General features: G+C 41.6%; 2 protein-coding genes across 2 annotated transcripts in view; both read right to left on the minus strand.

Annotated features, from left to right (window-relative positions):
* Positions 1 to 27,267, minus strand: part of spdef (SAM pointed domain containing ets transcription factor) — a 65,807-nt gene that overhangs the window by 17,892 nt on the left and 20,648 nt on the right. The window lies entirely within an intron of this gene.
* ilrun (inflammation and lipid regulator with UBA-like and NBR1-like domains) lies at positions 10,550 to 27,003 on the minus strand. Its single transcript, XM_082532482.1, has 5 exons — positions 26,668 to 27,003; positions 24,165 to 24,319; positions 23,844 to 24,041; positions 18,326 to 18,630; positions 10,550 to 14,138 (listed from the first exon to the last, which is right to left on the minus strand). The coding sequence occupies exons 1-5, from the start codon at positions 26,823 to 26,825 to the stop codon at positions 14,112 to 14,114; spliced, it is 843 nt and encodes a 280-aa protein (XP_082388608.1). The 5' UTR covers positions 26,826 to 27,003; the 3' UTR covers positions 10,550 to 14,111.

Raw genomic sequence — 27,267 nt, forward strand, 5'->3', positions numbered from 1 at the left:
TTTACAGACAACCCATCTTTCTTTTTAAGAGGAACATAAAACTGGCAGTTATCCGCATAACGGTGAAAAGAGAGTCCATGTCTCCTAATAATTGAGCCCAAGGAAAGTAAATAAAGCGAAAACAGGATAGGGCCCAGAATGGAATCCTGTTGTACTCCATGACACAACGGAGCACAGGAGGACTCACTAAGCGAACTGAAAAGGTTCAATCTGTTAAGTAAGACCTGAACCATTTCAGAGCCACACCTGTTATACACACTGCTCCAAACGTGAGATTGAAATTTCCTGGTTTACGGTGTCAGATGCAGCAGTTAAATCGAGTAAGATAAGAATGACACTTTCACCAGAATCACATGATAAAAATATATAATTAAAAATTCTTAAAAGTGCTGATTCAGTGCTATGCATTGCTTTAAAACCAGATTGGAAAATCTCCTGGACATTTTGTGAATTCAAGTACGGGATCAATTGGTTACATACTACTTTTTCCAAGACTTTAGATTAAAAGGGCAGCTTAGATATTGGTCTAAAGTTTTCAACAGCGTTTGTATCTAGCCCAGGTTTCTTAAGAAGTGGTTGCACAATTGCATCTTTCAAATTCTTTGGAATCACACCTGAGGTAAGGCTGCCATTTAAAATGGTTAAAATAGTTGAACTTATGGTAGAAAAAAAGCACGGGTTTCATCGTTCAACCAGGGTTCAAACTTAGTCTTAGGATGCCTGATTTTTATAGGGGCAACAATATCCAAGGCAGTCTGGCAAGTGGTATGAAACCAAGAAGTGAGTTCCTCTACGTTTTGGAGTGTCTCAGGAATGGAGATTTGATTATAGGTGGAGAACCGTGCTGCAGTGAAAGAATTTAACAAACGAGATGGCTGAGCAGGGACGTGCCCCCTGAATTAATTTCTAGATAAAGAAATGTCAAACAGAACCGGCATATGATTAGAGAAAACAGGGTCAGAGACTTTCAGATTAGAAACAGGCAATGCGTGCGCTAAAACCAGATCGACAGTGTGGCCACACTGTTGTGTGGGTGCAGACACACATCGAACTAAATTAAAAGAATCAGTAAGATTCAAAAAGTCTTTAACCAGGGGCTTTTCTGGACAGCATAAGTGAATATTAAGATCCCTGACAATACAAAAGGAGTCATAGTTTATCGTGACTGCAGCAAATTCCTTTATAAAGTCCTTACTGTATTTTGGGGCCCTGTATATTATTGTGCACAGAATGGGAGGCAAATACTTTCCTCCCATGATGCATTGAGTGTTTCTTCTTTATTCACCTTTTTCACTTTTTCACATGTGTTTATACACATCTTTGCATTTAATTCTGAGTTATTGATAATCTCTGGCTCTCTACCATAGCATGTCTTTGTCTTCATCCACTCACCCCCAAATGGTTGCAGCAAATGGCCACCCCTCCCTGAGCCTGGTTGTGTTGGAGGTTTCCTGTTAAGAGGGAGGTTTTCCTTCCCACTGTCACCAAAACACTTGCACACAAAGGGTCATATGATTGTCGGGGTTTTCTCTCTTTTCTTTTTATTATTGCAGGGTCTTTAACTTACAATATAATGCGCAAAAGGAGAACAGTACTTGTCTGACTGCATTGTGCCAAGTGCAAATTTTGGTGGAGGGTGCACTTATAGAATGTGGTTATTTTTCAGGACTTGAATCCACCCCCTTAGTACTAGTGAAAGGAACTTTTAATGCTTCACCATACCAAGACATTTTGGACAACTTCATGCTCCAAATTTTGTGAAAAAATTAGGGATGGCCCCTTTGTTTAGAATGAAGAAAAATAACAAATTAGCAGCCTAGCAGTTCATCACTTCAAGCAACAGTAATCATGTCATGGAGTAATCATGGTTTCATAATATCAATAAGATTGAGAACAAAGATAAGTAGTTTCAGTATATCAGCCCTTCTCTTTTCCCTCACCCCAATTAATCAGGGTGAGGGAAAAGAGGTTGGTTGGTTTTTGCACCTGAGCCTAGTTCTGCCAGAGGTTTCTTCTCTCTGGATATTTTCCTTCCCAAAGCGCTTGCTTATAGAGACCGTGTGATTATTGAAGTTCCTTTCTAATACTGCAGGGCCTTTATCTTACAATATTAGGTGCCTTGAGGTGACTGTAGCTGCCAGCAGATGCAATATAAAGAAAATTCAACTGAACTGAAATGAATCATGTCCAGGTCAGAACCATACAACGAGCTATGTTATCTAAAAGAATTAGACCCTGAAAACTGTTTCTCTTTTTCTTATTAAGTTCTTTACACATTCTGTAAATGTAAAGTTGTTAATTTTCATTGTTTTACGTTAATATCATTTAAATTAAATTTGCTGGAATAGAGTGGAGTGCTGAAGCTTAGCTTCAAACATTTTCTCAGGTCGATTTCTCAGTCACCTTTTCTTATTATGTTATCAGATGTAAAGTTCCACTGAAAACTAACAGTACTCAGGTCATACATCATGCAAATGCAAATTGACAGGTTTTGCCGTCTTTGTTGTGAAAATGTTTAAATAATTACATTCTGATGAATTCCAAACTGAAAACAATTTTGTTTCTGTCAGCGTTAGAACTGTAATGACTATCACTGATGGAGACGAGAGCAGGATCACTTCCTGCTTCAGGGAAAAAAAATTTGCATTAGTATACATATATCCGTGTTTGAAGGCGAATTGTGCTAAGGGAATGTTTACTTAAAAGGACTTATTTTGACTTGTTTTTGTTTTGTTTTGTTTTTTAAGCAGAAACTGAGGGCGAAAAGAGGCATTCAGGAAGTTATAACTGTTTGCGGATCAGGACATATAACATAAAGTTTATGTATATAAGATGCCCAGGTGCTGTCTTCTTGTTAAACACACTCGCTGCTCTCTGGTTCTCTTCTGTCTCAGGCTTGGAATTTATTAGCTGTTCTTCATATGAGATTGAAGAGCCTTTCAGCCTGTTGCAGCAATGCTTTGAAATACTCTACCACTCCAGCTCTGTTTATAATGATTAATCCGAGTTTTCGTTTTACAGGCTTTGTGACAAGATGTCTGTGAAAAGCGCTTGTAATTAAACGTTACTTACATGATATTTACTTCCTTGGTGCTGAAATACTGTGTTTGGTTTTCACCAAACGTGATGCTGTGCATTATGGCCAAACATCTCCACTTTGGACTCATCTATCTAAACGACATTGTTCCAGAAATCTTGTGGTTAGTTCATGTGAAAAACAAAGATGTGTTGCTCTTTTTAGAGAGAAAAGGTCAAGTCTTCCAAACAAGCCGTGCTGGTTCAGTGTTTTTCTAAAGTTCATTGTCATGAACTTTAACTTTTAACATGCTTAATGACGCCTTAGTATTGCTAGGTCTTGTTTGTTTGTTTGTTTGTTTGTTTGTTTTTTAAATATATTGTATTTTCTCTGAGCATTGCTGTGTCTGACCTTTAGGAGAATTTTCTGGAACTTCCAGTTCGCCTTGTAATCGGAAGGTTGCCGGTTCGAGCCCCGGCTTGGACAGTCTCGGTCGTTGTGTCCTTGGGCAAGACACTTCACCCATTGCCTACTGGTGGTAGTCAGAGGGCCCGGTGCGCCAGTGTCCGGCAGCCTCGCCTCTGTCAGTGCGCCCCAGGGTGGCTGTGGTTGCAATGTAGCTGCCATCACCAGTGTGTGAATGTGTGTGTGAATGGGTGGATGACTGGATGTGTAAAGCGCTTTGGGGTCCTTAGGGACTAGTAAAGCGCTATATAAATACAGGCCATTTACCATTTCCACCCCTAAAGATTATCATCTAAACTGAACATTTTTCACAATTGAATAAATCTTTGTTATTCTGGAATGACAGACCAAATTGTTTAGGAATGGTCTTACGTTTGTAAGACTGTAAGACCATTAGTAAGTCCTGATTATTTGGCAGCAACAACTGTGTTAACACACACCTGAATGTCAGCAAAGCTGCAAATTTCTCCTGTTATAGAGGTGGTCTTCTGGATGTTCACAGTGGGATGCAAAAGTTTGGGAAACCTTGTTAATAGTCATTATTTTCCTGTATAAATCGTTGGTTGTTACAATAAAAAAAATGTCAGTTAAATATATCATATAGGAGACACACACAGTGAAATGAAGTTTGTTGGATTTACAGAAAGTGTCCAATAATTGTTTAAACAAAATCAAGCAGGTGGATAAATTTGGGCACCACAAAAAAAGAAATGAAATCAATTTGTAGTAGATCCGCTTTTTGCAGAAATTACAGCCTCTAAACGCCTGCTGTAGGTTCCAATGAGAGCCTGGATTGTGGTTGAAGGTATTTTGGACCATTTCTCTTTACAAAACATCTCTAGTTCATTCAGGTTTGATGGCTTCTGAGCATGGACAGCTCTCTTTAACTCACCTCACAGATTTTCAATTATATTCAGGTCTGGGGACTGAGATGGCTGTTCCAGAACGTTGTACTTGTTCCTCTGCATGAATGTCTTAGTGGATTTTGAGCAGTGTTTCGTGTCATTGTCTTGAAAGATCCAGCCCCGGCGCAGCTTCAGCTTTGTCACTGATTCCTGGACATTGGTCTCCAGAATCTGCTGATACTGAGTGGAATCCATGTGTCCCTCAACTTTGACAAGATTCCCAGTCCCTGCACTGGCCACACAGCTCCACAGCATGATGGAACCACCACCATATTTTACTGTAAGTAGCAGGTGTTTTTCTTGGGATGCTGTGTTCTTTTTCCTCCATGCATAACGCCCCTTGTTATGCCCAAATAACTCAATTTTCGTTTCTTCAGTCCACAGCATCTTATTCCAGAATGAAGCTGACTTGTCCAAATGTGCTTTAGCAAACCTCAAGCGGCTCTGTTTGTGCTGGAGAAAAGGCTTCTCTGCATCACTCTCACATACAGCATCTCCTTGTGTAAAGTGCGCCGAATGGTTGAACGATGCACAGTGACTCCATATGCTGCAAGATGATGTTGTAGGTCTTTGGTGCTGGTCTGTGGGTTGACTGACTGTTCTCACCATTCGTCGCTTCTGTCTATCCGAGATTTTTATTCGAGCCTTAACTTGAACTGAGCCTGTGGTCTTCCATTTTCTCAATATGTTCTTAACTGTGGAAACAGACAGCTTAAATCTCTGAGACATCTTTCTGTATCCTTCCCCTAAACCATGATGGTGAACAATCTTTGTCCTCAGGTCATTTGAGAGTTGTTTTGAGACCCCCATGTTGCTACTCTTCAGAAAAAATGTAGGTCAGGTGTTACTGAGCTTACCAAGCCAATTTGAGTTCCAATAATTAGTTCTAAAGGTTTTTGAATCAATAAAATGATAACAGTGCCCAAATTTATGCACCTGCTTGATTTTGTTTAAACAATTATTGCACACCTTCTGTAAATCCAACAAACTTCATTTCACTTCTCAAATATCACTGTGTGTGTCTCCTATATGATATATTTAACTGACATTTTTTATTGTAACAACCAACGATTTATACAGGAAAATAATGACTATTAACAAGGTTGCCCAAACTTTTGCATCCCACTGTATGTAACACCTGGGTTTTACTTGCCTTCTTTAGTCCTATGGAATCAGTACTGGTTTGTCTAGGTTTTAACTCACTGCTGCTTCATTTTAGCTTAATTTTTGTTAAATAAATAAAGACAAGATCTAATGTGTTGTTGTTCATCTGAGGTTGTATTTTCCTTATTCTTGACAATTTTTATTCTGTCCTGACACCTTGTTAAAATAACTGACGTTACTCACTGTGCCCGTTTGTACACTGCTCAAAAAACAAAGGGAACACAAAAACAAGACATCCCAGATCTGAATTAATGAAATATTCTTATTAAATACTCTGGTCTTTACATACTTGAATGTACTGACAGCAAATCACACAACAATTATCAATGGAAATCAAATTTAGCAACCCACAGAGGTCTGGATTTGGAGTCACACTCAAAATTAAAGTGGAAAAAACACACTACATGTGCATCCAAATTTGATGTAATGTCCTTAAAACAAGTCAAAATGAGGCTCAGTAGTGTGTGTGGTCTCCACGTGCCTGTTTGACCTCCATAAAATGCCTGGGCATGCTCTTGATGAGATCGCAGATGGTCTCCTGAGGGATCTCCTCCCAGAAATGGACTAAAGCATCCGCCAACTCCTGGACAGTCTGTGGTGCAACGTGGAGTTGGTGGATGGAGCCAGACATGATGTCCCAGATGTGCCTAATTGGACTCAGGTCTGCAGGGTCAGGTCAGTCCATAGCATCAATGCCTTCGTCTTGCAGGAACTGCTGACACACTCCAGCCACATGAGATCTAGCATTGTCCTGGATTAGAAGGAACCCTGGGCCAACCACACAAACATATGAGCTGTGTCCAAATTCATGGGCTGCATCCTCCTGAGGACCCGGCCTTCGCGGTCTACGTGGGCCGGGTCCTCAGAAGGTCGGGTAGGCCGGAAGTAAACGGCTGGGGAAATTGGACGATCTAGCCTTCTGATTAGCGTCACCGCTGTCTCGGTGGAGTTTAATAAACTCGGCCGTCTGCTCCTTGCTATCTAAAATATAACAGGACACTGGCGTAAATTCTCGACCATCTCACACTTCTGTTTATTCAGTTTTCTGTTTGACGTATATTCAACTGTGTAAAAACCAAAGAAGAACCCACCCGGGGGATTAATAAAGTTTTATTTTATCTAATCTAATAACTTTAATCTCAGCCAAACCGATTTACTCACGAACAAATAAAACACTGAAAAAAAGACAAACAATAACATTTTTAGGTTGTCTAAGTGACTTATTTATTACATTTAACCTGAGTAGCAAAAGTCCGATGTGATCTGAAAATGATGTGCCGGGAGTTGGCCCGTTCTCGGCGGCTTCAGTAACCCTCGAGCTCTCGGCTAGCTATCGAGCTGGTGGGTAACAGACGTCTCCGAAAACGTCGAAGCACTTTTGCAAATATGCGATATCTTGATAAGCCGAGCAGATATTTGAAGTTTACACACCCACATTCTCGCCTGAAAATATGTTAAAAGTTTATTTTGTGACCCAGAAAGACTAGTAAGAGTAATTTTAAAACTTAGTTGCGGCCGCCATTGCCAGAAACTGGAGTTTGGCTGGGCCGCGCTATGAATTCTGGGATATGGTGGGCCACGAAGGACACACCCGACCCATCCTTCAAATTCGGGGAAAAGGAGGACGCATTTGTCGGCTGCATTTGGAGGAGTCTACAAATTTGGACAGCCTTCGGCGTGTTGCTGTGACGTAATCGGTCTACAAATGCGTCCTCAGGAGGATGCAGCCCATGAATTTGGACACAGCTATGGTCTCACAAGGGGTCTAAGGATCTTATCTCAGTACCTAATGGCAGTCAATCTACCTCTGGCGAGCACATGGAGGGCTGTGTGGCCCCCCCAGAGAAATGCCACTCCACACCATTACTGACCCACTGCCAAACCGGTCATGCTGGAGGATGTTGCAGGCAGCAGAACATTCTCCGCAGTGTCTCCAGACTCTGTCACATGTGCTCAGTGTGAACCTGTTTTCATGTGTGAAGAGCACTGGGCGCCAGTGGCAAAGCTGCCAATTTTGGTATTCTCTGGCAAATGCCAAACATCCTGCAGGGTGTTGGGACGTAAGCACAACCCCCACCTGTGGACATTGGGCCCTCATGCCACCCTAATGGATTCTGTTTCTGACCGTTTGAGCAGACACATACATATTTGTGGCCTGCTGGAGGTCATTTTGCAGGGCTCTGGCAGTACTCTTCCTGTTCCTCCTTGCACAAAGGTAGCAGTCCTACTGCTGGGTTGTTGCCCTCCTACGGCCTCCTTCACATCTCCTGATGTACCAACCTGTCTCCTGGTAGTGCCTCCATGCTCTGGAAACTACGCTGACAGACACAGGAAACGTTCTTGCCACAGCTCGCATTCATGTGCCATCCTGGATGAGCTGCACTACCTGAGCCATGTGTGTGGGTTGTAGTCTGTCTCAAGCTACCACTAGAGTGAAATCACCCCAGCATTCAAAAGTGACCAAAACATCAGCCAGAAAGCACAGGTACTGAAAAGTGGTCTGTGGTCACCAGTCCTTGATTGGGGATGTCTCGCTAATTGCCTATAATTTCCACCTGTTGTCTATTCCATTTGCACAACAGCATGTGAAACTGATTGTTAATCAGTGTTGCTTCCTAAGTGGACAGTTTGATTTCACAGAAGTGTGATTGACTTTGAGTTACATTGCGTTATTTAAGTGTTCCCTTTATTTTTTGAGCAGTGTATTTTGGCAGAGCATGTGCAATCAGTTTATCAGAGCTGAAAACAGGAGAAGTGACCCAACACAGAAAAGTTAGCACTGGAAAAATAAAACAATTATTTTAAAGAGATTTCAAATGTTCTCCTTCTCATAAAGTGTCCTTTGTTATAAAGTCCATCTTATAAAAATGCTGATTTCAGTACAGTACCTGAGACACAACGCCTGGTTTCTCATGTATTTAAAAATTATATGTTTAAATCTGCAGCTGCAGGATAATAAGAGGCTACATGACATTTTTCAAGTGAGCAAATTTTCTTGTAAGGCAGTACTATTTAACTTCAGGAAATGCTTTCCCACTATTTACTTTTCGTAGTTCCCGATGCTCAAGACTTACCATCATTTAAAGTTGCCTGTCATTTATAACGCCTGCGGTGCTCCCCACCCACACAAATAAAATCCATAATCTAATCACATTGATAGCTCCAAAGGCAGCAAATTCCCCATTAACCAGATGGTGTTTGAAAACATATGGCAGCTTCCTGTCCCTAACGCTGACTCTCTCTCTCTCTCTTTTTATTGTACTAAAAATGCAAGAGTTGTACTTTAAACCTTTATTTTACATTAAATGGCTGACTTTGAGGACTCTCGTCACATGTCACATGTCACTGACAAGAGATCCCCAGGAAAAACTGCAGCAAGCTATTCTTCTTTAAACATTTTATATAAATTTGAGTTGTAAACATACCGTCCTAAACATAAATATGACAAATTAAAACATTATCTATAAACACAGACATTTTTTCAACATTAACTTAAAACCAAGTCAGTAAAATGTATTCCATTTTAATTACTTTAATATTAAAGTAAAGTTTTCAAGACAAAAACATTATCTGTCACATCTGACTTTCATTCTTTCACTAAAACAGTTGAAGCCTCACATTAAAGACCTCATTAACCTAATAGAAATGACAGAAAAAAGGAAAATAGAAAAACAGTGACTCAAGCGCAATGAGAGATGATAGACATGATGGGATGTTTGCTGAATTAACGCTGCAAAAGTCAATATTTGTCCTCAGTCACCCTGGCACACAAGACACATTCAAACAATTGCCTCAGTGCTGGCTTGCCTGAATGCACATGGACATCTCGCCTTCCCACACATAAACACACACACCTTGATATACTGCCAAAATAATAGATACAGACATAGACATATCACACCTTATCAACATATCTTATCACCATAAGACTAGCTGCTGTCATATGAGGCTTTCGTGCAAAGAGACTTACTGCTTCCACAGGAATTAAGATGATATCAGTAGTCATGTGCTGCTAGCTGATGAACGGCAAGTGTGAGCAAGACCTGCAAGACTTCTATTAAAAAAAGCAATGTTGGCAATTCACATGTCTTAAGCATTCACATATATGATAACACAATGTCACATTCACAGCAAATTTATCCCAAGATCAGACCGTGCGCATTTAGAGAAAATGCAAAAAGATCCAAGAGCTGCATGCAGACTCCAGTTATGTTAACTGTTAGAGTTCATGACAGTACAACGAGAAAAAAACCCTGAACAATTATGGCTTGTTTGGAAGTTTTGCCTTCTCTCTAAAAATAACACGGCAGCACAGGTCAAAATTAAAAATAAAAATAAAAAACAATGAAAAAAATAGAACACCTAATAACTCTGCCAATACATGCACACCATCTATCTTGAAGATAGGTGTGTCCCCAAAATACACTGGCATCAAAGCCTGACAGCTCAACCACGATGACTGACAGATGTGCTGACATTGGCAGCTGTAGGTGCTGGCGCATCCCTGGTGCTAATTAGAATCACTGATCTGCACCTGTTTACCATGTGCATGCTAATGGTGCCTTTTATAGAACTTTTAATGAAACACAATGTGGCTCTGTGTGTGACACAGATCATCCAAGAGGCTTTGGTTTTGTGGTTGAAATTTTATTACTATTTAATAATTTGCTTGGCATTAATTAAAGAACGCGTGTCTATGTGTTGTACTTTTTGTGTTAATGGATGCAGCTTGCTACCTTAAAACTCCACACGTTCATCCAAGTACAGTAAGCTGTGGCTAAAACTCATTTTGAAGATCTGAAGTGGGACTTTGCGTGATGTTACTGTGGCTACACAATGCATCTTTTGTGCTGTCGATGGATGTGAAACTGTAGCTCAACGATTACATGATACTGTTTGTGTTGGGTGTAGCTTAAGGTTAAAGCGCAGCTGGAGTATAGAGTGATTTTATGCAAAGATGGCATTTACTTTGACCCCATGAAAAAAACAAACACTGAAGTCATTGTTTCAGTGTTAATTTAATCATACAAATGCTTAATTATAGTTACAGGAGGAAAAAAAAAACAACTTAATTTTGACAATTTCTCTTCAGATAAATGTGCTATCTTAGGACTATGTAAACTTTCATCTCATCCACTCACTCTGCCACCCATCTCAAGTCCAAACATAGTCACAAACTAAAACTAAAGAATGGATCCAGCAGTATTTTCTCACCATTTTTCTCTTCCTCACACACACAAGCAAGCCAACAAGAAGGAAGCTCACGCATGCACGCACACATGCACGCACACGTGCACGCACACATGCACGCACACACGAAAAGAAGGAAAAGACAGACGTGAATAATCGAAGCAGTGCAGAACAGTGTATACTGTTTGGGAGGAGGACTGTCAGATGACTCAATACAAACAGAGAAGAGCTGCAACACAGAATGCTGGTGAATTTTAAAGATAAACATACATTATAATAGAAGAAACAATCCCCTTGATAATTAACCATCAAAAGTTGTTTAAAGGACTTTAAAATCAAAATATTAAAAGTTTCTAATAATCCTGTTTGAACACTTCCTTATAAAAACTGTAACACTATAATGGCGTTCTATGGACCACCCATTTTATTTTTAGGGCAAAAAGATACACAGAAAAAAAACCAAACAAACAAACAAAAAAAAAAAAACATGGACATAATGAAGGCAGCAAAGCTGAAGTAGAAATTCAGGTGTAACAGCAGACAAACTCATTCATGTGATCAGAAGAGAAAAACAAACAAACCCAAAAAACATACAATAACCTTCACAGTCAACATCAGACACTGGTGTAGGAATGAAACTAGTGTTTAACATTGAAACCTTTCATTTCAGGATATATAAAAACAAAAACCTGAAGCTGTGAGGAATACACAAATCAATATTTTGAGGAGGGGGGAATGCTGGTGTCACGATCCACAATAAGCCAAAGAAAACCTTAACTGACCCTCAGTGCTAACAATGCTGATAACAAACATCTACATTCTTCAGACAATCTGCTAGGCTCACACTACAACTCATCACCTTTCCCCCCTCATTCAGTATACTCAGCACTCATGACAAGTCTGGTGTAGTTTGGTCTTCTGATTTTTAGCACCACCTGCTGGCTATGAATGGGAATTATTAAATCTGCAGCACAGACAAAAAGACAAAATAAATAACATCTGGGACATTTTTGATGCGTGAATTTTTGGTGCAGAATCACTCAAAAATACTTCTGAGGTACACACTTATTAAAGCTCTCTCAGTAATGATGTGCATGTGTCAAGTCATCCTTTCCCCAAGTAGTATACACCATTTATGTCAGTTCAATCCAAAGAGAAACCATTAACATTTACACGCACACACGCACCAGGCAGGCACATACATACATACATAGACATGGACTCAGTCATTCATCACGCAAAATAGATTTAGATGGCTTTATCAACCTTTCCTCACAACTCACATATTCAAGCTTACTCACATCCATTTGCGCTTCAGCCTCCATTAAAAGCGAAACCCACCCTAAACAAAACAAAACAAAAATAATAATAATAAAATAAACTCCACCCTTGTCCCATGCAGTTTCAATTATGCACCTGCAGACTATGCAGCGGATGATGCCACCCGTTAGTGTCTGGTCTCTCTGGATTTTGTCTTTGGAAGAAACTGGGTTCCTACACAAGAATGACAAATATTTATATGCAGAAGGGCAGGAAGTCTTAGCTTTTAATAGTCTATGTAAACTTGGATAATAAGACTTGTTTCTTTAGATATTTTGTCAGACGACACAAGTCAAATGCATGTTCTCTGACTTGAATTGAATGGCATCCTGGATTCACAAAGTCCAACCCTGCTTAGTTTGAAGTTAACTGCAGTAGCGAGAGAAAACGGCTTCTGTTGGAAGCATCCAAGCCATCTTACAGTGCAAATCTGTATGACAGCAGAACATAAAATCTCCAAATTATCAAGGATGAGTGCTAAACTCAAATCAAGGACTGCAAAGAAAAGGGGAAAAAAAAGTGACTGAATGTGGAGCAATCAGTCTAACAAGCCAAGTCGTAGCAGGGGGGAAAGTGTGTTGCTGCAATGCAGTAACTGCTGGAGTCATATTGGAGTTTTGAGAATTTCAAGTTTCCAGCTTGTGAATTTCTTAAAATTTGAATTACAAATGGAAATGTGTGATTTTTCTGGAGCTTTAACCAAACAAATGCGGACGACTCACTTTAGCCAAAGTCAGATATTCAATGTTGCCAAAGCCAAAATTAAAGTGCCCCTATTGTGCTTTCTCCTTCCCTCCAGTGTGTTACATATCTTCTGCGCATGGAAATAGTTTGCAGAGTTAAAAAGGCCAAACTGAATTATTCCAACTCCAAAAAAAAAGCTGTCCTCATTTACACATTTCACACATGTAATAGTGACACAAACACAGCACAGTACAGGACTAATCAGCCATTTTCACAAGGCTAAAAATCCTTGTGTTTTAACAGTAACGATCAACATTATCATAGCTAGCAGACAACAGCTGTGCTGATGAGTCAAAGTAAAAGGCAGAAGCGATACAATGTATTTCTAACAGTTTTAAAAACCTTTTGTTAGCAGTCAACAGCTTTCAGACGGTTTCCTCACTTGTCATGAGAGGGGCCTCAAAAAGCTGTGAGCGTGCCAAAAATGTGAACATTATTTTGAACACTGAAATCATGTAAAACAATTCAGGCTGTAAATGAGCATAACAGGGGCACTTTAGACATAGTGTTACATTTTAAACATGGCATCACCATATCCATTACGACCAGTTGTCTGGTGATGCAAAATTGGTTGATGATGGGAAAGATTCCCATCTCTCTCATACATGAATGCAACTTTGAGGCTTACATTTTTGTACGCACTTAAGTGATGATTTTCCAGAGCTGGCAAAGACCTGTGCATGTTTTCTTTCTTTCCTTTCTTATGTGTAGTTTTCTGCTTCTGTGTTTTACCTAAAGGAGTTTGAAACTTCTGCACATTTAGATTTTTTACATTTTTTTGAGGGGGATGGTGAATAAAAGATAACACCTTTTTTGAAATACTGTGTAAAACCTCAACATGAATGACCACTAGAATTTCCTGTACTACTCTAACATATTTAAAAAAATAAATAAAAAAATTTCTAGACCTGGGTAGGAACCCAAAAGAGAGAAAGCATTCAACTGCCCACGGGAATACCAAACTGTTTAGGGTGACTTTCACTTTAATTAGGCACGTTTTTACCACGTAAATAAAAAATAGTCAGGTGTATCTATTTGTAAAGGTTTATAGCACTCTTAAATGAAGCATTCACACATGCGAGTCCAGGTGTTGATGTCAGGTGGGATGTTTCACGGCAGCTGATGTAATCCATCACCTCACTGTCCTCTGTGTTTCTGTGGAAAGGGTCACGGGTTGTTTTTGGAAGAGGGTTGTCATGAGTCAATATAAAACAACTGTTCCTCTCCCCCTCCAACTCCTCTGTGTTTAAGGACTCCCAGGGTGCTAAGCTCTTCATTCACCGTGGGGGAGAGGGGTCTTTGTCATTCTAGCTCTGTCCAAATGGGTAGGGTCCCTGTGGGGGAAGACAAAAAAAAAAAAATGAGAGAAAGCCTTTTGGTTTAGTTTCTATTACAACACAAAGGGGAAAGAAAAGCATAAGCTCCACCATGTCTGTGTTTATCTTCAGTTTCAGGGCGGTAATAAAAGGTGACAAAACCAAACCGCCCAGGCAGTCTTCTTTCGAATTAATGCATCGCTTAAAAAGCCACAAAAGATTCACACAGCTAGTTGACTCTAATTATTCCAGTGTAACAAACCCTGAAAAGGTTGAGAGGTCAAACTGTGAACAAAGCTTTGCCTATGAAAAGTACTGGACCACACCTCTTAACCTTTGAATTCTGATATTTGCATTTCTACAGGTGTATAAGATGATGGACGTAGCCACGCAGTGTGCCTTTACAAGCATATATAAAATAATGGGTTGTTCTAAAGAGCTTACTAAATTTGAGTGTGGTACTGTAACAGGATGCCACCACTGCAACAAGTCGGCTCATGCAAATTTCTTCCCTCCTAGAGAGTCCACGATCGGCTTTAAGTGGAAAGTGGAAGCATTGCGGAACCACAGCGCTTCAGCCATGTGCATAAAAGTCGCCAGCTCTCTGCTGACCCAGAAAGTGCAGACGCCAAAACTTCCACTGGCATAAACATCAGCATAATAACTGCATGCATGGAGCTCCGTGGCATGGGCGATCAGCTCCTCCAGGTGTAATGTGTAGGTGGTTCAGTCCATACAGTGTTTGAGGAGAGAATACCATAGAACAAAAAGGTCTCATCTAAAAGATTTAACTGTAATTTTTTTCTTCAACAAAGACCACTGAGGGAGTTTAACAACGCTGTAACATAGAGGTTTACACGTGTCACAAATAATTACCTGTCAGCCAAACTGTAGCAACAATCCATATCATCTCTGATTTTAACAGGCTGTTTAGCCACACTAGAATTGCAATTACAGTAATTAAGAATAAAAGTAAGAACTTAACAAGAAATGAGGAGCTCGCTTTGCTTTTCTCTGATACTTACCACCAACACTGCAAGAAAATACAAAACCTGGCCAAAACTAAAACTCTATAGCATTCCCAGTTGAAAAAGTGGGGCTTTTCATTCCTTTGGAATGTTCAGGCCTTCCACTGTAATTAAAAAATATATATTTAAGTGAGGTTTATTTACTCAAACTTACAAAAGAAAAGAAAAAAAAAAAAAAAAAAAAAAAAAAAAGGGAAAGCGGTTTTGGCTTTGACCATTTGCAGACCAACCGCTGATTTGAATGTAGCTACCGCCAAAGCACACACACACAAAAAAAACCCCCTACTTTGTCTGTAAAATTAGAACATTTTTTTTTAAATATTCAAACTTTGTTCTGCATCATCAGACGATTGCGCAATATGCTTCGCCAAACTGTACCGTAAGACTAAAATGGATTAAGTCACAGAAACTCTTTTCTGTTTTAAGTAATCCATCTCAAGTTACAACTAATTAGAATAAAGTTTTAAACCCTGAGGCTCGTCTAACTGTCCACAACCTGATATGCCGACAGCTGCAGAGCAGACTGCCAAGAAGACGGTTAGTGTCTAACCACAATCCCCCGAGTAAAGATATCTAATCATCTAATTACTCACGTGAACTTTCCTTTGGCAACATTTTACTCAGTGCGAAGTATATGTAGGTGAATTGATTATATTAAATTTGTGTTAAAATGTGTGCAAATATGTGTAGTCCCAAGAGGAAGAAAATGATAAATGCAATTATCACATTCATGCCCATAAAAAGAGAGAGAGGAAAAAAAGACATCTGATACTTGGGACCAGCTTCACAGGTTAAGTGGAACTAAACTAAACACTGATAATGTAATAGAATTTAATTTTACAGAGAAATAATGATCATTATCGCTTCTTCTTTTTTTTGTATAAAGAAAAAAATCCACGTAGCATTGCTGAAAGAAGGTTTCAGTCTCACAATTCAGCACTGATATGATTTCCACATCTCCTTCTTGGTGGGACAGCGTCAGAGCTGAAAGCAGCACGTAAAGGTTACTTAGTGCTTTGTTTAAATGGATCAAGTTTAAGAGCTCTAATGTGCAGCTGTCACGTTATAAATAAACAGCGACATGGAGGGTACACGAGTGGTAAAATACAGTGGGGCAAAAAAGTATTTAGTCAGCCACCGATTGTGCAAGTTCCCCCACCTAAAATGATGACAGAGGTCAGTAATTTGCACCAGAGGTACACTTCAACTGTGAGAGACAGAATGTGAAAAAAAAAATCCATGAATCCACATGATAGGATTTGTAAAGAATTTATTCGTAAATCAGGGTGGAAAATAAGTATTTGGTCAATAACAAAAATACAACTCAATACTTTGTAACATAACCTTTGTTGGCAATAACAGAGGTCAAATGTTTACTATAGGTCTTTACCAGGTTTGCACACACAGTAGCTGGTATTTTGGCCCATTCCTCCATGCAGATCTTCTCGAGAGCAGTGATGTTTTGGGGCTGTCGCCGAGCAACACGGACTTTCAACTCCCGCCACAGATTTTCTATGGGGTTGAGGTCTGGAGACTGGCTAGGCCACTCCAGGACTTTCAAATGCTTCTTACGGAGCCACTCCTTTGTTGCCCGGGCGGTGTGTTTTGGATCATTGTCATGTTGGAAGACCCAGCCTCGTTTCATCTTCAAAGTTCTCACTGATGGAAGGAGGTTTTGGCTCAAAATCTCACGATACATGGCCCCATTCATTCTGTCCTTAACACGGATCAGTCGTCCTGTCCCCTTGGCAGAAAAACAGCCCCATAGCATGATGTTTCCACCCCCATGCTTCACAGTAGGTATGGTGTTCTTGGGATGCAACTCAGTATTCTTCTTCCTCCAAACACGACGAGTTGAGTTTATACCAAAAAGTTCTACTTTGGTTTCATCTGACCACATGACATTCTCCCAATCCTCTGCTGTATCATCCATGTGCTCTCTGGCAAACTTCAGACGGGCCTGGACATGCACTGGCTTCAGCAGCGGAACACGTCTGGCACTGCGGGATTTGATTCCCTGCCGTTGTAGTGTGTTACTGATGGTGACCTTTGTTACTTTGGTCCCAGCTCTCTGCAGGTCATTCACCAGGTCCCCCCGTGTGGTTCTGGGATCTTTGCTCACCGTTCTCATGATCATTTTGACCCCACGGGATGAGATCTTGCGTGGAGCCCCAGATCGAGGGAGATTATCAGTGGTCTTGTATGTCTTCCATTTTCTGATGATTGCTCCCACAGTTGATTTTTTCACACCAAGCTGCTTGCCTATTGTAGATTCACTCTTCCCAGTCTGGTGCAGGTCTACAATACTTTTCCTGGTGTCCTTCGAAAGCTCTTTGGTCTTGGCCATGGCGGAGTTTGGAGTCTGACTGTTTGAGGCTGTGGACAGGTGTCTTTTATACAGATGATGAGTTCAAACAGGTGCCATTCATACAGGTAACGAGTGGGGGACAGAAAAGCTTCTTACAGAAGACGTTACAGGTCTGGGAGAGCCAGAGATTTTCCTTGTTTGAGGTGACCAAATACTTATTTTCCACCCTGATTTACGAATAAATTCTTTACAAATCCTACCATGTGAATTCATGGATTTTTTTTTCACATTCTGTCTCTCACAGTTGAAGTGTACCTCTGGTGCAAATTACTGACCTCTGTCATCATTTTAAGTGGGGGAACTTGCACAATCGGTGGCTGACTAAATACTTTTTTGCCCCACTGTAAATAACTTACAAATTCCAGAGATTAATCTTTTTCTTGCCAGCACTGCTCTCTTATTTGCAACGCCAGTGTTGCATTTTTCCATTATATTCTTTGTTATAATCTCTAGTGAACACAGGCAGAATCCAAACATGTGTTAACAAAGAAAGCTGATAACTGCCACTGTGATACCTGTCAGGGGTTTGAGGTTTATGTGAAACACACAGATGCAAAGACATCCTGGCAATGTCGAACACTTCGTAAGCTACACCCTATAGAGCCATAGAACTGCATAAAGCTCAATATTTAAACATTTTGTACAAGTCAAAACAACTGCTCATCTGCTGCCCATCACCTGTAGAACAGAGTATATAGTTTTTACAAAAACTTGCATATGGTACTTAAAAGTATAAAGGAGTGAATGCAGTGATGTAGGCTTAAAGGTGAGAGCAGATCTGTGATGAGTTCATTTTTACATATACATACCTGTCCATAAGTTACCACAGAAAGATTAGTTTGGAGACCATTTGACGCCCTATTTACAGCATTATGAGACAGTCCATTCTGATCTTGCTGGATTGGCTCTTGCGTGCGTTCCCAGGCTCCACCTGGATCTCTGAAACTGTTGTCAGTGGCATCATGCTTGTTCTTCTGTGGTGAGGCAAAAGGGTTGAAGTCTCCCTGCACATTGCGCTGGGGCTGAGTGTTGAATTCTGTCTCGAAGGAAGATAGCTGCTGGGTCACTCCAAGAAGACCTCCAACTTCTACACTAAGAATCACCCATATTACATCTGTGGAGATAACAAACAAGCACAAAAGTGACCTGACTGTGTAAGACTCAAATGTTTTGCCAGTTTGACAACTTTCTTAGTGTTAAATTGCCATTAAGAGAATATGTAGAATCACAATTGCTTTTATTACCAAGCTTGTACACAAACAGGAATTTGTTGCTGTATGTTGGTGCCAAAAAAACAAAAAAAAGAGTATGCAGCTAGTAAGGTTTTTAACGGGTAACTTTTCTGCTCTTTTCCAACTGTTTATATGGATTTATATGTACTCTTTTAGAGCATTTTTGCATGCTTTACAGCTGGTGAAACACTGGTTTTTGGAGGTTATCCCCTAAAGCATGCACTGCATTGCTGTTTTGAAGCTTTTAGAAAATAATTACTGAAACTATTATCTTCCACTTTGTATTGTGACCTCTTCCAACACTAACACTGTTACCAGCAATGTAACTAATGGTGCTGACATAATTGCATAATTTCCTTAGGGATTAATAAAGTTTTCTGATTCTGATAACAACAACAAGGGAGAGGTAGATGTAAGCACAGGAGTGCATGATGAGGAAGGAGATAAGAGACTGCTGTGAACAGGTTTCACAGGCTAAGGTGTGAATATCTACAGCTGAGGGTGATGTTGATTCTCTGCTGGGCATTTGTGGAGCTCCCCAGGTGACCTTCTGTCAGAAACATGCAGATTTCACTCCCTTCCCCCTTCACTTTAAACCAGCTTTCTTCTGATTGTCTGTCCCTCTAAAATAAAAGACTGAGATAGCGGGTGGGACCTCTGTGCTCACAGCCAGAGCTACATGCTTGAGACAACAATATGAAGTAGGTTTGTTACAAGTCTCAAATGAAGGCTTAAACCACGGGCATCCTCAACATTGTCTGGTGTCTGGTTAAAGCCTGACAGTCTGATGAAATTTTGTTGTTCGTCTTATTTTATGAGAAACTGAAGTATGCGCCAACCAGCGTGCAGCCTGTTACAGTCGCTCCTGCTTTTCTCTTAGTTTAGCTTTTTTTTTTTCTTACGTATTCTTTTTTTTTTCTGACTTGTATTTTCCTCCGTTTTCTATCTCTTACTCAATCATGTGGATTGAGAGAGTTTTTGTTCTTCTGGTGGCCGTGGAACTGTTACTTTTATCAAGGAACGGGACCGCGGCACATCTCTTACACTCACGGACTGTTTACTCCAGAGATCAGCTGATTGCCCTGATGCCGGCCGGTTCGCTGGCCAGGCCCGCAGAAGTACCAGCTGAAATTTGGAGGAAAACACATCGGGGATGCAGAGGTCAAGGACAGAAGAGAAGAAAGAAGGAGACGGTGAGACAGCGGAGGCTCGAAGCGAGGAGGAGGTTTAAACCGTGTCTGCCGTCTATCATGATGGGAAATGTGCGATCGTTGGCAAATAAAATCGACGAGCTCTCAGCACTGGTACGGAGTCAGAGGGAATACCGAGAGTGTAGCCTGATGTGTTTCACCGAATCATGGCTGCACCAGGACATTCCCGATGAGAATGCTTCCGTGGAAGGCTTCCACACTGTTTGGGCGGACAGGGACAGCATCGCTAGCGGTAAGCGGAAAGGAGGTGGGCTTGCTGTTTTAGTTAACAACCGGTGGTGTAACCCTGCCAACATAACAATCAAAGAAAAGATTTGTTGCCCGGACATTGAACTGTGTGCTGTTGGACTCAGGCCGTATTATTTACCCAGGGAATTCTCTCACGTCATCTTGGTGGCTGTTTATGTTCCTCCCTCTGCTAACCCCACAGCTGCATGTGACACTATCCACTCTGCCATAGCTCGGCTACAGACTCAGCACCCGAGTGCCTTTATTGTGATCTCGGGTGACTTCAACCATGTATCACTGGACAATACACTAACAACATTCAAACAATATGTGGACTGTCCCACCAGGGGAGAGAAAATCTTAGACTTACTGTATGCTAACGTCAAGGATGCATACAGCTCCTCCTCCCTCCCCCCACTTGGTAGGTCAGATCATAACCTGATTCACCTCACCCCCCGCTATGTGCCAATTGTGAGGAGGGAACCTGTGACCACCAGGACTGTTAGGAGGTGGTCAGAGGAGGCAATAGCGGAACTACAGGGCTGTTTCGAGGTGACCAACTGGGAAACACTGTGAGCCTCACGCCGAGGACATCAATGAGCTTACTGAGTGTATCACAGGCTACATAACTTTCTGCACCGACTCCATTGTTCCAGCTCAGACTGTTCATTGTTACCCAAATAACAAGCCGTGGGTGACTAAGGACATCAAAGCCCCCCTCAACAACAAGAAGAGGGCTTTCAGAGGGGGCAACAAAGAGGAGGTGAGGAAGGTCCAGGTGTTACTAAAGGACAAGATCAGAGAGGCTAAGGACAATTACAGGAGGAAGCTGGAGTGGAAACTCCAGCAGAACAGCATGAGAGAGGTGTGGAGGGGCATGAAGACCATCACTGGATTCAGGCCAACCAACAGCAGGGGAGCTGAGGGAGGTGAGAATAGAGCCAATGAGTTGAATCTGTTTTTCAATAGATTCGACACCACAGTGTCTGCTCCTACCCCCACAACCTCACCTGTAGTCAGCCTGGAATCCAGAGCCACACCACTGTGCCAGCCTCTCTCTTCACATGGCGCTGTTGCCTCCTGTGAGATTCCTGACACCCCTCCCCCACCCATCACCTTCACTCAATACCAGGTTGAGATGCAAATGAGGAGACTTCACTCAGGCAAGTCTGCTGGACCAGACGGAGTGAGTCCCCTCGTCCTCAAGACCTGTGCCCCCCAGCTGTGTGGAGTCTTTCATAAACTGTTTATGCTGAGTCTGAGTCTGCAGAGGGTCCCAGTGATGTGGAAGACATCATGCCTCGTCCCTGTACCAAAGACGCCACGTCCCAGTGGCCCCCCAGGATTACAGGCCCGTGGCACTGACCTCCCACATCATGAAGACCCTGGAAAGGCTCATCCTGGACCAGCTGCGACCCATAGTAAGACCACATCTGGATCCCCTTCAGTTCGCTTATCAGCCTCGTCTCGGAACTGAGGACGCCATCATCTACCTGCTCAATCGTGTCTACACCCATCTGGACCAGCCGGCGAGCACTGTGAGGGTCATGTTTTTTGACTTTTCTAGTGCTTTCAATACCATCAGGCCGACCCTCCTGGGTGATAAGTTAGCAGCGATGCAGGTGGATGCTTCTCTGGTGTCCTGGATTGTTGATTACCTGACAGGAAGACCACAATATGTACGTCTCCCACAGTGTGTGTCTGACAAGGTGATCAGCAACACAGGGGCACCACAGGGGACTGTCCTCTCCCCCTTCCTCTTCACCCTCTACACCACAGACTTCAGCCACTGCACAGAGACCTGCCATCTTCAGAAGTTTTCTGATGACTCTGCGGTGGTTGGATGCATCAGCAGGGATGATGAGACAGAGTACCGGGCTGTGGTCGACTCCTTTGTCACGTGGTGTGAGCAGAATCATCTGCATCTCAATGTGGCAAAGACCAAGGAACTGATCGTGGACTTCAGGAAGACCAGGAAACACTTGACCCCTGTTTCAATCCAGGGGGTCAGTGTTGACATTGTGGAGGACTATAAATACCTTGGAGTTCACATTGACAATAAACTGGACTGGGCTAAAAACACCACAGCACTTTACAGGAAGGGCCAGAGTCGTCTCTATTTTTTGAGGCGACTGAGGTCCTTCTACATCTGCCAGAAAATGCTCAGGATTTTCTATGAGTCAGTTGTGGCCAGTGCGATCCTCTATGCTGTTGCATGCTGGGGGAGCAGGCTGAGGGTCGCAGATGCCAACAGACTTAATAAACTGATCCGTAAGGCCAGTAATGTCGTGGGGATGGAGCTGGACTCCCTCAAGGTGGTGTCGGAGAGGCGGATGCTGTCCAAGATAAAGACAATGTTGGATAACACCTCCCACCCACTCCATGACATGCTGGTCAGTCACAGGAGCTCGTTCAGTGAGAGACTGAGATTACCGAAAAGCACCACTGAACGACACAGGAAATCTTTCCTGCCTGTGGCTCCCTGTACAACGCATCCACTTAACACACTGGTTACTGCTACAACTACACGTTTCTTTTCCAGCTATTTATTTATGAGTGACTTATGTATGTATATATATATATATGTATATATTGTACTATTCTTAGTTAGCGTATTGTCTGTCTTGTCTTACTGTTGGTTTATGTTGGTTTATAATGGAGCACTGTAACAAAAAAATAATTTCCCCCAAGGATCAATAAAGTATTCTGATTCTGATTACAGACTAAGGCAGTTCAATTATGGCAAAAGTCATAATCATGGGGGGTGAGGAACAGTGTTAGGCCTTGACCAGGGGGCAATTTTTTGTCTCCGGTAGCTATTGGTTCCTGCCAACCTGCCTCCGCTGTGGGAAGTCTGCCGGCACAGATGGAGGCCAAGAGGGCACAGAGTGACAGTGAGCTCAAGTGGCTCAGAGACCTGCAAAGCAGTCACAGAGGCGAGAAAAAAACCAAAGCCGACAGCAAATTGTCGCACACTGTTGAAAGTGGGCTGAGTGAAAGACCGTCGGATCTGCAGAAACAGGGAGCCACACACAACTGATAATCCTGCAGTTTTTGACTACAAAAACTTGAGTCTTACTTCCTCTAGATCAGGGCTGCCCAATCCCAGTCCTCGAGAGCTACTATCCTGCAGCTTTTAGATGCATCCCTACTCCAACACAGCTGAATCAAATGGTTTGATTACCTCTTCAGCATGCCATCGTGTTTGGCAAAGGCCTGATAACAAGCCATTCATTTGATTCGGGTGTGTGGGAACAAGGATGCATCTAAAAGCTGCAGGACGGTAGCTCTCGAGGACCAGGATTGGGCACCCCTGCTCTAGATTGATGTCTCTTAATGAGCTTTTCTGAAGCTGCAGTAAAAAGCGACTGACTTTAAGTTATTAGGATGAGCAAAGAACACAGCTATGAAGAAAAGGGGAGCCTAATGTATTACAGAGTACCTAAACAAGACCTTTGTTCTGAACATGAAAGCAAAATACTAACAGTTGTATTATAATGTTGTTTTTAATCATCACGGGAACCGAAAATTGTAAATGAGATATAAATCTGATTAATTATCTTGGCTTAGTATGAACTGAAATTATTATTTACTATTATTAGTCATAGGTCTCATAAATGTACTTGATAGTTAATCAAAGTAGTAGTGGTTCTTACCTCCATAAAATAATCCAGTGGCAGTACACATCCTCCACTGGCCCTGGTACATGCCAGGAGTTGTGGGACTTCGCATCTGCACACTCACATCTGATATTTCCTGGGGATCTAGCGACTTCACAATAACTGTGTTTACATGCCCAAACTGATCGCCTCCAATGTACTTGAGACAAACGCCCGGTGGCCATGACTCTGCACCTACAAGACACCAAGAAGAATTCATTCAAAATACATCTCAACAAAATCCATGAACACGTTACAGATTTATAAAGACTATCTACATGTATACAATGTGAAGGTGTAAATGTAAAGCCCATATACCTGTGTTTTGTATCCTCCAGGTCTTAGTGAACAGCGTATCTGGAGGGACAGACTCTCCTTCCCCAATTGTCACATCCTCAACAAAGGACATAGATGGGGTGTTGACATTGGGACTTTCAAAGTCATAATATGCACCAATAGCAGCCTGCAGATTCCTGTTCCAATGCAAAAGAAGCGAGCATAGAGTTAATACACATCAGCAATACCTATCGATCCTGGTTATTAAACTTGAAATCATAGTGCTGAAGTATAAAGTAAAATCTGTCCAAGTGTTTTTGTTTGTCTTTGCAAAGCCTGCCCTACTTTTACAATTAGCATTATTTGTAACATATTTGCCAGATCAGCTTGTCCTCATAACATATTTGACTACTTCAACATGCACCTCCTGAGTACAGTACTGTTAAAAAGTATCTGCCTTTTCTGATTTCTTACATTTTGGATATTACACTTACATGTTTTCAGATCAAACAAATTTTAATTAGTCAAAAAGAACAAATACATTTTAAATGATGATTTCATGTATTAAGGGGGGGGGGCTATCCAAACTAAAATTCCTCCAAGAACATCATCTAAGGAACTGCAGGCCACACTTGGCTCACGTAATGTCAGAGTGTATGACTCAACAAAAAACAGAGACTGGGCAAAAACACTTCTGACCAAAAATGGATTCTTATATGGCACTTTTCTACTCTTCCACAGCACAAAGCATTTTGTATAACATGCCTCATTCACACACTCCTATTCATTTTTCTATGCTTAAGTGCTTTCTATCTAAATTTTACACACATTCATACTCTGATGCATCCATTCTAGTATGCATAGTTAGTATCTTGCCCACAGATATCTGGCATGCAGACTGGAGCTGCCAGGGACCAAACCACCAACTTTCCAATTATTAGATGACCTGCTCTACCTACTGAGCTACCAAAAAAATCCCCACAAAGGCTTGCCAAATGCACCTGATGATCCCCAAAACAGAAAATATTCAGTGGAATGATGAGACTGGTTCAGTTTTTTGGAAAGTTTATATCTGGCATAAACTAACACAATATTTGATAAGAAATAACATCACACCAATAGTCAATCATGGTGGTGGTAGTATAATGGCCTTGGGCTGCTTTGCTGCTTTAGGAGCTGGACGACTTGCCATTATTGATGGAATCGTGAATTCCAATCTATACTAGAAAAACCTGAAGCCATCGGTTTTTTGTCCTGAAGCAGAAGCACACCCAGGTTATGCAGCAGGACAACAACAAAATATCAGAAAGATCAAAATAAATAAGATAAAAAGAAAACAAATGTTTTGGAGTGGCTTAGTTAAAGTCTGAATTTAAATCTGATTAAGATGCTTTGGCATAACCTTAAACAGGCTGCTCATGATCGAAAAGCCTCTAATGTGGCTGAATTAAAGAGTGGGCCATAATTCCTCCACAGCTGTGTAAAAGACTCATTGCCAGTTACTGCAGACTCTTAATTGTAGTTCTTACTGCCAAGGGTGGCAAAACTAGTTATTAGGTTTGTCTCAGATAGGTTTGGATAACTTTTCCCCCCTTAATTAAATTGTCATATAAAAACTGTATTTTGTATTAACTCTGATTATCTTTGTCTACTCACATTTTTTGCTGATCTGAAGCATGTAAGTGTGAAAAATACACAACAAAAAGAAGTAAAAACAAAGTTGTACAGTCCTACATAGTCATCTTAGTGGCACTTCTCTTAGTTTAGCTTTGCCAGTAAGAGAGAAATAAGGCTGCCTGGTTTAGTGGTTTGCTACCTCTGAGCCATTGCTCATATACTAGCCATAAATTCATGTTTACTTAGAACTTCCAAATCTTGGATTCAGGGGACAGATTCAAACAACTGCCGCGCAATGATGCCTTCTTTCCATTATGACCTCCTAAGCTCCATTCCCCTATACAGAAGCTATGTGAAATCAAGTTTTATCTTTCAAAATTGATCCAATAAAGGGCATCAATCGCTGACAAACTAAAGAACGTGAGCATAGCTGGCCAGGAGCACAAAGGCGTTGTGATCAAGACCACTTGTTGTCGGCCGCTGATAGATCACGACTGGTTACGTCATCAGAATAACGTGAAGTGAGCGACGCTGCCTTGAGTTTTGGCTTCCCGATGAGCACGGTTTAACTGGCTCTGTGCGCTGTTATGTAACATGGCTGACGATCCGGGAGGGAGAGTTCCCTGTGCTTAAATTAGCCTGCTAGCTATTTGGTTCCTCGGTGACTTCACCTTACTGTTTCCTCTGCGGTCACGGCAAACTTTACCGTTTCACTTCCGTTTGCCAGTGATGATAGCTTGGAGTTAACAGTCATCCCATAGAATGGGAATGGTGATATGATTACCTTCAGGGTTCAACATCACCTCCATAGCGCTCTATTTTGAACATTTTTTTTTTTATCTATGTAGGCTAACAAGCTAATTATAAAGCTAGGTTAGCGTCATACTCCTGTCCTCCCCACAGCGGGCCCTCCAATCCCCGCACTCACCAGTTGGTCATGTCCAGGAAGAAGGCGCAGCCGGCAGGGTTGAGCTGAAAGCCCAGCAGCCTCTGGAACTCCGAAATAAGGACGTCCTTGTCCGTGGTGCCCATGCAGCTGAACTTCTGCATGAGCTCCGCGTCCACGTCCATGTCCGTGCCCTCCATGGGTGCCAGGTGTCCCGTGGCGGAGACGGGGGTGGTACGGGGGTCCTCTCTCAATTGAGTCCGAGGCCTTGTTCAGCCATAACAACCAGTTCAACAACAACAACCGTTAATGCGCATGGCACAACTAGGGGGACGATGTTTGACGTTGCAACAGCGCGCTCGTCGCCCTCCGCCAATCACTTGGTGGGCGTCGACGTCATCTGTTGCTATTTGTAGCCACCTTTTCATTGGTTTATCAATGAAATCTGTTTCCCATCTATCTGTTCAATGTAAAATATGGACAGTATGACTACCGATGTACATGAAAACAGCACTGAATATATTAATTATATAAAATTTGAATTAGAATTAGAATTTAATTACACATATAAAATTTTTCAGAATTATAAAAACTCACTTTTTTAAAGATGTACTTTTCCTTAACCTTTCTATGAAGTGATTA

The sequence above is a fragment of the Aulonocara stuartgranti genome (genome assembly GCF_965226115.1).
Source record: "Aulonocara stuartgranti genome assembly, chromosome: 5".
Taxonomy (NCBI): Eukaryota; Metazoa; Chordata; class Actinopteri; order Cichliformes; family Cichlidae; genus Aulonocara; species Aulonocara stuartgranti.

Coding starts and splice junctions, on each gene's coding strand:
- ilrun (XM_082532482.1), bottom strand. CDS start 26,825: ATGGAGGGCACGGACATGGACGTGGACGCGGAGCTCATGCAGAAGTTC. Junction 24,320..26,667: donor TTCCTGGACATGACCAACTG/GTGAGTGCGGGG, acceptor GCATTGGAACAG/GAATCTGCAGGCTGCTATTG. Junction 18,631..23,843: donor CACTGGATTATTTTATGGAG/GTAAGAACCACT, acceptor TTATCTCCACAG/ATGTAATATGGGTGATTCTT.